At 31.2% G+C, this 10,580-nt stretch overlaps 1 protein-coding gene across 1 annotated transcript; it reads left to right on the forward strand.

The window, feature by feature from the left end:
* The first annotated feature begins 711 nt into the window (after positions 1–711).
* Positions 712–8,716, forward strand: LOC134689566 (uncharacterized). The gene is made up of 3 exons (XM_063549537.1): positions 712–1,192; positions 2,988–3,164; positions 8,154–8,716. The coding sequence occupies exons 1-3, from the start codon at positions 892–894 to the stop codon at positions 8,390–8,392; spliced, it is 717 nt and encodes a 238-aa protein (XP_063405607.1). The 5' UTR covers positions 712–891; the 3' UTR covers positions 8,393–8,716.
* The last annotated feature ends 1,864 nt before the right edge of the window (positions 8,717–10,580 follow it).

Raw genomic sequence — 10,580 nt, forward strand, 5'->3', positions numbered from 1 at the left:
TCGTTCATTTTTACTTACATAAATAAGGCCGTTAGTTTTATCGTTTGAATTGTTTTACATTGTCTTGTCGATGCCTTTTATAGCTGACTATGCGGTATGGGCTTTGCTCATTGTTGAAGGTCGTACGGTGACCTTTAGTTGTTAATGTCTGTGTCATTTTGGTCTTTTGTGGATAGTTGTCTCATTGGCAATGATACCACATCTTTTTTATATCTATATATATATATATCCGTTGAATATGGGTTAATCATTACAATATGTCTATGTCTCAATTCAAAAGCAATGTTTTTTTTCCAGCACTAGATATTTATACACATGGATAGACATTTCATCTTTTTATTTTTCATGGTCCTATTCCCAATTGTGAAAAATACCTGGTTATTCTTTCAACGCACCGGGTTTTCCCTTTTGGAATTTATAAAATCTACAATTTGTGTTGATTTCCTGGTTCCGTGTTCTTCATTAATTGTGAAATTTGAACATCGATAAACTGCATTTGCGTCACTCGGTACTCATATACCTTTCTGATGCACCAATATTAAACTTGCATATTTAATTAGTTATCAAAGGTAACAAGGCTTGTAATCATAAATGCTAATCTTAGCGAAGAACAAGAGTAAATAATGGGATGATTGAAAGTGACAATTTCAATATTGATATAAAATTAAAATGTATTTTACAAGAGTTTCTCATTAGTATGTAGTAGATATTTCAGACTAGAAACGTGGAAGTATCGTACCTGTTATATCGTAGAGTGTTAGTTATCGATGTTTTCATTTAACTGATATATTTTCGTATTAAAAAAATCTACCAATTAAAAAACCGACTTGACAATCTATGGATAGATGATTTTATGTAAGCTTTGGTAAAAATATACAGAAATGAGTAGCTATGATCTGTGAAAGTCTGTATATTATTCTACTCTTTGGGATCATAGAAAGCTATGCTACATTCAGACAGCTTTCCGGAATCTATCAAAATTCTTTTGATGACAAATACCAGGATGTAAATGCAGTTAGCATTCAAACTGTTGGATCACTTTTAGACTGCGTTGCACGATGCGGCACAGAACAGCGATGTTTGAGAATATTCCACAATAGGATAACGCATATATGTATTTTACATTCGGATCCGTTTACATACACTGCAACGAAGACAGGTGAAGGATGGAGGTCGTATTTGACAAAAGATGGTAAGCTATTATAATAATCTCCTTTTTCAATTAGGTTTTTTTTTAATCAGATATGCTAAGTTAGAATAAATAAGCAAACGCGTATATTTAAAAAAATATTTACACTCAATTTATTCGACTTTCGAGGTTGTCTTTTTGGACTTTTTTGATAGCTTAAAATAGGATGAAGTCATATCATACTTGAGCTTCAAAAATGTTGAATTAGATTATTATGTTTAATTAGGACTAAAAAGAAAAGAAAGACAAGCATGCTATCAGTGCAAAAGTAGAGGTTGGAATTGAAAAATGATGGCACTTTTAGCACCAATAACCTAGGATTATAATTTGAGGAACAGAAACATGGCGACTGATATAAAAAAATAGAAATATATATGAGATAAAAAGGAGAATAATGTAGATATACGACTTAAGTTTTTGGAAAGCAAGAAGTTGAACATACTTTTGTTGTAACTCTTACTTTTAAAAAGCAAATACAGAATAGGTATCATCATAACTCTTCAAACGGTATACGTGATTACAGTTGCTATTTCATTTCAGAAAAACACCGATATATTTTTTATGAAAAAAACCCATAGAATATGGTCTACCCTGAATAACTCGCGTACCGAGTAGTTTGAAAGTGTGTACCACATTTAGTTAGGTTATTTCGGAAAGAAAAACCATGAAAAAATAAATATACAAAAAAATGTCGATCACTCAGAAGACGTGTAACATCAAATAACCAATACAGGCAATAAAATTGAAAATGGAATTAGGGAATGTATTAAAGACGCAACAGTCTAACCAAAGAGCCGAAAAGAGCCGAAGGACACCAATGAGCCTTCAATCCTGAATCAAGTTTTCCTCTACAATGACTTCTTTTACAATGTTTAATGACTTTATGTCTACAATTGAATGTTTCATTATACACTATAAGTATCTAATAAGGACTTCATCTAACATGATTTTACTAAAGATGGTCGTGCATGTTACCACAGGCTTTTCACATTTATTTTTTAATTATTTTAAAAGGGAGAACAAATATCAAAGAGACAATCTAAACTATAAGTCCCGTATTAAAACAATTACAGCATTACAGCTCATCACTGTGATGATGCTGACGAAAGACGAACATTTTGTAGAATATTTACCTGGGAATGTTTACGGGGGATTTATTAAATGAAATAGTAGACACTGAAAGATCCATCTAAAATCAAACATCGAGGGTTTGTAAAAACGGTAAAAAAAGAATCAGTAATAGATCAAGTTTTAGTTATTTCAATTTAATATGTGTGCTAAAAAACTCATCATAGATACCAGGATTAAAATTGTATATTGACACCAGACGCACGTTTCGTCTCCAAAAGATTCATCAGCGACGCTCGAATCAAAAAAGTTAATAGGGCCAAATAAATGTTGAAATGTGCCGCATTTCCCTTTCAATAATTTAAAAGTAAGAAATGAAGTGCATATGATCTTTCTATTCAATGATAACATTTTTTACGAAACTTCATAGTTTTAAAGGTGGGACAGTTTTAGCAGTAAAAGAAGTTTATATGGAAAATTACATACCAGTTGATGTTAACAAAAGTGCGACCTAAAATGATAATTTTTAGATGTAATTCTATAATCATTGTTTCAGAATATGGTGTGTGCCCAAACAGTTTTTTCTATAGCAGACAACTTTTTAAACTATGATGTATATGTAATATGAATAGTAAAAAGGCAGATGTTTGCCGTTTAATTGTTTAATGTAATTACATCGATAGAACCAGAAGATAAATTTTAAGATTTAATTCTCTAATCATTGTTTCAGAATATGGTCTGTGCCCAAACAGTTTTTTCTACTACAGACAGCTACAGATTTGCTATTATTTCAACCCACCGATGACTGCAAATAAATTGGATTTTTTAGGAGCGTGCAATTATTCTAACCAAGAGCTACTCCGTATCGATTCTGAAGAAAGACAGAGCTATGTCGAAATGGTGACAGGTAAAGTACTCAACATCTCTGATTTAAGTTACTCTGTTTGGAAATAACAGTTTTTATAAATGACTGTCATACATTAATGCAGAATTTTTATTATTCACCCTGTTGTTTTTTTAACTTTTTTCCGTAAATGAATAACAACTATTTTACATGTTTAAAAGAATTCCAAAAACGGCTGTTTAAACTGTGAACTATAGGTAATATGAATAGTAAAAAGGAAGGTGTTTGCCGGTAAATTGAGTAACGCCATTACAAACATTTAAACCCAAGAGTTACAAGAAATCCTTGATATGAGTCTTTATAATGTTTTAAATGTTTTAATATAAGACTTTTTTAGTGTTGAATTGGCTAGTACAAAAATAAGGCGAGGGTTAAAATCCGATGAGACAGTTACCAAACAACACATTGTCAAATAAATAACGAAAGTCATAGACTCAATGACGACTGGGGTCTAGTTATAAAATATCAATCCGTTTCAATTATAATTAAACTAAAAAGAAGCTTTAAGAAATATGCCTTCAACAGTCTACAAATAACAGACAGGCCAATATGTACGACAAACAAATAAAACTGTCGTGGTACCTCTGGAGAAAAAAAATACAATATTAGGTCATTGAAAAAAAAAATATCAACGTTTCTGCATGAGGCTTACAAACTGGGAAGAGCGAGGTTCTATCAACCCTTTCTCAGTTTTGCGTTACGGACAAAAACGTTTATATTTTTATGACATTGACCTAACATTGTTTTATACTGCAACATAAACAAATACATTTATAGCTTTTTAAATAGTACTATAAATTACAAACTTATTTTCATCCCGTAATGAACCCCTGATTGTGGAGAAAAAGTTTCATGGTGAAATTGACATTATACAAAATAGAGCTATGTTACTATATTAGGAAATAAACACTACTAGTTGCAAAATAAATAGTTATCAAAAATACCATGTTTATCGTTTTATAAGCCAGACGCACGTTTTTCTTTAAATAAAGCTCATCAGTGACGCTGAGACCAAAATATTGATAAAGCCAAAGAAGTATAAAGCCCGCTAAACACCAATTCGAAAAAATATGGAATTTACGTTAATTTAATGTTATTATCATACAGTAAAAATCATATGTTATTAAGTAATGCATAATGTTTAACATCAGGTTATCAAACAATAGCATTTATTATCATATACTTAGACTTAATAACATATGATTTTTACTGTATGGTAATAGCATTAAATTAACGTAAATTCCATATTTTATCGAATTGGTGCTTAGCGGGCTGATGTGCAAAGTTTATCACATGCTTCGATTGTTATCACATACTTTCCGTAACGTTATCCCATGGCATTCTGATGATACTCGGCAAATTCCGGAAAATACACCTCAATGCTACGTTTTATATGAAAAACATAAAAAAAAAAGTGGTGTATAAAACAATTATTTGGATACTGGAAAGTATATTTTGTAAATATTATATAAAAAAAACCCATCAAAAACACCTAACAAACAAATTGTTAAATAAATGCATTTTTAAAAGTTACAAACATAATTAAGAAAGTTAATTTAAAAAAGTTGACTTTTCCAAACAGTGTTCATTTTGTATATTTTTGTCGATTTTTCCATATTAAAATATGTTTCTTCTCTGTTGAAGCAAATGATAGAAATATTTCATATCGAATGTACTAAATTTGGTGTCCGACGTCCGTAAACTTTTCACTCTTTGAATTTCTGTTTTGGAACCACGTAAAAGGATCAATATATGAATTTGTTATTTTTCTCCATTGTTGAAGCATATGATAAAAAGATCATAACATGTCATTTTTCGTGTCGCATGTATAATCAGCCCTCGGTCAATATCAGCCCTCGAGCCATGCGGCTCTTGGGCTGATATTGAACCTAGGGATGATAATACATGCAATATGAAAAATGCCATTTAATAATCTGATATCATTGCTAACGTTTTTATCGGTGTGTTTACATTTCTTGTATTTAAATTTGACCCTTTCATATTAATCGCCAAGCTTAAGCAAACATGACTACTTTCATATTATCACAAGGTGCGTTGTACGGTATTGTTTTTTTTACTTTTTATTACTAGTGTAATACAAATTGACTTATTATTAAAGTGTAAAACTATAAATTCTCCGAAGCATAAATCTAATATTTGCTAATCACCATCGACATAATTTACGACTATTTGAAACGTAATGATGTCATTTCACATTAGAGAATCGACAACAAAATTTACGCGCTTATATTCAAAGTCTGCGATTTGTTTTTAACAGACAATCTCATGGTGTGAGAAATAAAGCACAAGACAAAATCAAAGTGAAAAAATTCTAGACGTTGAATTTGCAAATTATATTTTACTGTCGCAAATTACGTGTCGCTAAATTAAAGGATATTTGCGACAGTAAAATAAAGTTTTAAGAAGACAAAGCTTTCAAAACAATATAGTTATATCTTTCCATTCAAAAATAACATAATTATATCATATCAAAATAAATTTCATTTAACAAATATTTTTCTAAAATGCAAAAGTCCTTGAAACTGTTGCATCTTCTTAAATATCTTATCAAGATGACGTAATATGTATACTCCCGATATCAAACATAAATAAGACGTATTTATACTTTTCATAAGCTTCTGTATGGTTTCAATCCTGACAAAATGAATATGTTATGTGTACATGATGTCTTATTGCTCTATTTGTTCTTAACAAGGCCATTTATTCAATATTGGAATCATGTTTGTAGATTTGTTTTATACGAGTTTCGTTTTGAATAAAACAGTGTATTCATCCAAAGAAAATTTGATATTTACCACACTAAATAAACTCATCATAGATACAGGACTAAATTTTGTATATATGCAAGACGCGCGTTTCGTTTACAAAAGACGCATCAGTGACGCTCTTATCCAAAAAAAGTTAAAAAAAGCTAAATAAAGTACGAAGTCGAAGAGCATTGGGGACCAAAATTCCAAAAAATGTTGCCAAATACAGCAAAGGTAATCTATGCCTGAGGTAGAAAAGCCTTATTATTTCGAAAATTCTAAATTTTGTGAACAGTTAATTCATAAATATAACCATAATAATGATAATTCATGTCAGCACAAATGTGCTGACTACTAGGTTGGTGATACCCTCGGGGTAAATGTCAAATGGTTTATTTACGTATTTCTAAAATTGTGAATGGATTATAAACTCGTTTAACTAAAACTAAAAATCAAAGGGAAAAAGAGTTTTAAATGATTCGACTTGAAATAAATTATCCCTTTTTAACTTAAACATGTTAAAGTTCTTTAATTGCAAAAAAATAGTATAAGAACTATATTTCATTGCGGTTCACATTGTACATTTCATTGCGGTTCACAATGTACATTTCATTAAATTTGTAGGTTATGCTAAGTAAATCATGAACAATAACCAGTTTAATAAATTTATATATAGATAAATCTATAAACACGTTTGCTGTTTAATTGATAGTACACTGAATCTTAAAATGTATCAATGCTACATGTCTGGCGTATCAAGTTATAGTCCTGGTACCTTTGATAACTATTTACACTAATGGGTCGAAGCCGCTACTGGGGGAACGTTTTGTCCCCAAGGGTATCACCAGCCCAGTAGTCAGCTCCTAGGTGTTGACATGCATATCAATTATATTATATGTTTTTACCATTGATTTTGACAATGGATATTATTCCAAATAATGTAGTGAATATAATCCTAACACGAATTTTAGTGTGTATCAAAGAACAAATCTCCTTTAATCTTTTCTCAGAAACTCAAACTACGATACAATGTTTTCCCTAGCGAAACAATTGTAAATTGGTATGTCATTTGTTCTTTGAGGAAGAGTTTTCTCATTAAAATGCATACCACATTTTATTTCTATACTCTTGAATATAAATGTCACGAATGTAAATAGTTATCAAAGGTACCAGGATTATAATTTAGTTAGCCAGACGCGTGTTTCGTCTACATAAGACTCATCAGTAACGCTCATATCAAAGTATTTATAAAGCCAAAAAAGTAAAAAGTTGAAGAGCATTGAGGATCCAAAATTCCAAAAAGTTGTGCCAAATACGGCTAAGGTATGGTTTATTTTATCGTGCAGGATATCGCTTTAACACGCATTCATCTGAGATCAACCCAAGTTTTGGTTGGGTTTGTGTTGCGTGGTTTTTAGTTGTGTCTTGTGTACTACTATTTGTTTGTATGCCTTTTTCTTTTTTTATCGCCTTGCGTTGTCATTTGATTTTGGATCTATGACTTTGAATGTGGCTCTGGCAACTTTCGCTCCTCTTTAACACCCATATACAAAGTAAAATCTCAAAAATACTAAACTCTGAGGATAATTCAAAGCTGTAAGTTCCTAACCAAATAGCTAAATCAAGAATCAAAAACATCAAACGAATGAATAACAACTGTCATATTCATAACTTGTTACAGGCATTTTCTTATGTCGAAAATCAAAAGTGGTGGATTGAAACCTGTTTTTAAGCTAGATAAACCACTCACCATATATAGTCGCATCAAATCCTATACAAACAACAGTCAGTAGGTAATTGAGCTCAATCATATATGATTGTTATTACTTATTATGTAAATTCATCGATTGCACCAAATATTTCCATTGATGATCGAGCGATGTCAATCTGTTATGAGCAATGAATTAAAAACAAATAATCTTAAGTTGGTACCCAACATCTTGACTTAAATTAATTTTGCTCGTTTAATTTTCATAAAGTGTTGAATATATATATCTACTTTCAATTTTGACCTTTTTTTTACATTTTACTGTCAAAAACATAAAAATTTCAGAATTGAACTTATCACATTCTTAGAAAATTTTTCATTGGTACATTACAGTCTGGCAAACGCTCCATTCGATCATTGAGAAGCTTAACAATACAACGTGATTAAAACGTTTAGCTGATTTCTAAGCTCCCTGCAGTGTTAGGTACCATATTAACAGAGACTTTTGTTTTACAGCAAATATTGCCATTGTCCATCCCACAGGTATTTGTATACAAGGAACTAATACAATTGATGTGAACAATGCCTGGACATTCTTCGACGGTACACCTATGACATTCTTCAAATGGCTCCCAAATGAACCTAGCGGACAAGGATGGATACGTATAGACAGAGGCAGAGATTATTCATGGGGAGTACCTCCAAGACCAAATTGGTGGACATGTACTTACATGTGTGAAATAAGGATCATTTGAATATTGACTACTGTCAATCAACATTTCATTATTTAGTCAATTGTTTGTTCAAAGTCTGTTTATTTGACCAATTTGTAATTATTTGTAGTTTTTGTCTATCTCATTTTTCTTTCTCTACAAACACAGAAACTTTCACGAATTTGCAGGTCGTCCTATGCTTATCTTTTCTGTATTGTTGAACATTTTGAATACGTACTTCCTGCTCTAAAACTTAAACAGTTGTGCGACATATTTTTACACATCTGTTTAGTTCAAGATCTTGAAACACACACCATATTGTTAAATACATATTATAAAAATAAATGTTTTAAAAATAAATCTTGATTTTCGACCTTTAAAACATGTGTAATTTCTTGTAAATGTTAAGCTATATACTTTTCTAAATTATACTTGTAAAAGATTCACTGTTAAATTCAAATCTAAAATTCTGTTGCATTGAAATGGTTACCACTTCTGTTTGATACGCAAAAGTACATGGTTCCAAATTTAAAAACTATATGCTATTTCTTAGTTTCGTATTTTTATATACAGTAACAATCTTCAACAGATGATAGGTCCGAAGTTATCTTTTTTTCATCATGATAAAGAGTTCGAACCAATTGATAAACTCTTACATTTTCTCATTACGCTATTAAAGTACCACGAACAAAACAATTCACTAACACATATATATTACATACAGTAAAAAACATACATAAACATTTGCTGAAACTTGAGATTAAAAAAAACAGCAATAGTTGAATCATGATTTCCTTCCCAACTGATATATTTTCTTCCAGTATTGGACACAACTATCTTTAATGTATTATGTTTACTGTATTTGTCTTTTGTTAGATTTCAAACTGATATCTTAAATGTAATTTCCACGTGTTATTTTTTCTACATAGTACATTAGTTTCATTGAAACTTTCTAGTGTCCCATGTGTGCCACATGTGGAACAGGACCTGCTTACCCTTCCGGAGCACCTGAGATCACCCCTATTTTTTGGTGGGATTCGTGTTGTTTATTCTTTGGTTTTCTATGTTGTGTCATGTATACTTTTGTTTGTCTGTTTGTCTTTTTCATTTTTAGCCATGTTGTCAGCTTGTTTTAGATTTATGAGTTTAACTGTGCCTTTGGTTTCTTTCGTCCCTCTTTTGTTATTCAATTGATCTAGACAATCCAATATGTTTATGCGTAGTCTGATATTGTATAGAATCACTGGCACTGATTATTGGTAGTCAAACCGTAACGTGTTACGCCATTCAACAATTGAGCGAGTATGTGTCGATATTTGTCACAACTGTTTTTGTTTTTAACATGAAGCGATTTATACCTGGATATAAGAAGATGTTGTATGAGTGTCAATGAGACAACTCTCCATCCAAGTCAGTTTTTTTAAAAGTAAACCATGCCATGTATGTGAAACTCATGGTGTGTTTTTTTTTGTCGTTGGAAAATTGTTATATGCGGTTACCTCTTAACACCTTTCTAATATGTTAAATTTTGTGTTCTTGTCTTCTTTTATACGAGTCGAACATAGGTTGATATCAAGTGTTTTGAATTATGAGAAAACCCTACATAACTAATGTAATGTGATATGCTTTTCAATGAGAAACTCTCATCCAGATACACCACTTGACAAATTAAAGATCAAATACTGTTAATTTAGAAATTAAAACGTACATTTATTATTGCGATGTTGGTAGGAAGAGCACAAATTGGAGATTCTTTTTGCGAATTTAGGATAATCTAAACACCAATATATGTATCATCTACCAAAATATGAATTTTAAAATATTTTTGCGATACTCACCCAGTCGCATTATTCGCTACAATAAAAACCTTGGATAATTTTGAATTTTCTGTACATGTCAAGATTATTTCGAGGCATTTTCTAACTTTCTTTGTTATGTAGGATTTGATCACTGCTTATGACCGTACGGTGACATACTTTTACGTCATTCGTATCTGGTTGTGAGTTGTCTAATTGGCAGTTTAACTACATCGTCTTATCTATATATACATTTTTAGTTCATGAATCTGGCTACCGAATTAGACTATTTACCGGATTTGTAATACCATAAGTAACACGACGAGTGCCACACGTGGAGCAGAATCTGCTTACCCTTCCGGAGCACTTGAGATCACCCCTTGTCTTGGTGGGGTTGATGTTTTTATCTTTAATATTCTATGTTGAGTATTCTT

Source organism: Mytilus trossulus, chromosome 11, assembly GCF_036588685.1.
Source record: "Mytilus trossulus isolate FHL-02 chromosome 11, PNRI_Mtr1.1.1.hap1, whole genome shotgun sequence".
NCBI classification, from domain to species: domain Eukaryota; kingdom Metazoa; phylum Mollusca; class Bivalvia; order Mytilida; family Mytilidae; genus Mytilus; species Mytilus trossulus.

Bases quoted from the DNA above. Each gene is read 5' to 3' on its own strand.
- LOC134689566 (XM_063549537.1), top strand. From the start codon at position 892: ATGATCTGTGAAAGTCTGTATATTATTCTACTCTTTGGGATCATAGAA. The intron at 1,193-2,987 runs GTAAGCTATTAT...TCATTGTTTCAG, and splicing joins GTCGTATTTGACAAAAGATG to AATATGGTCTGTGCCCAAAC. The intron at 3,165-8,153 runs GTAAAGTACTCA...TTTGTTTTACAG, and splicing joins CTATGTCGAAATGGTGACAG to CAAATATTGCCATTGTCCAT.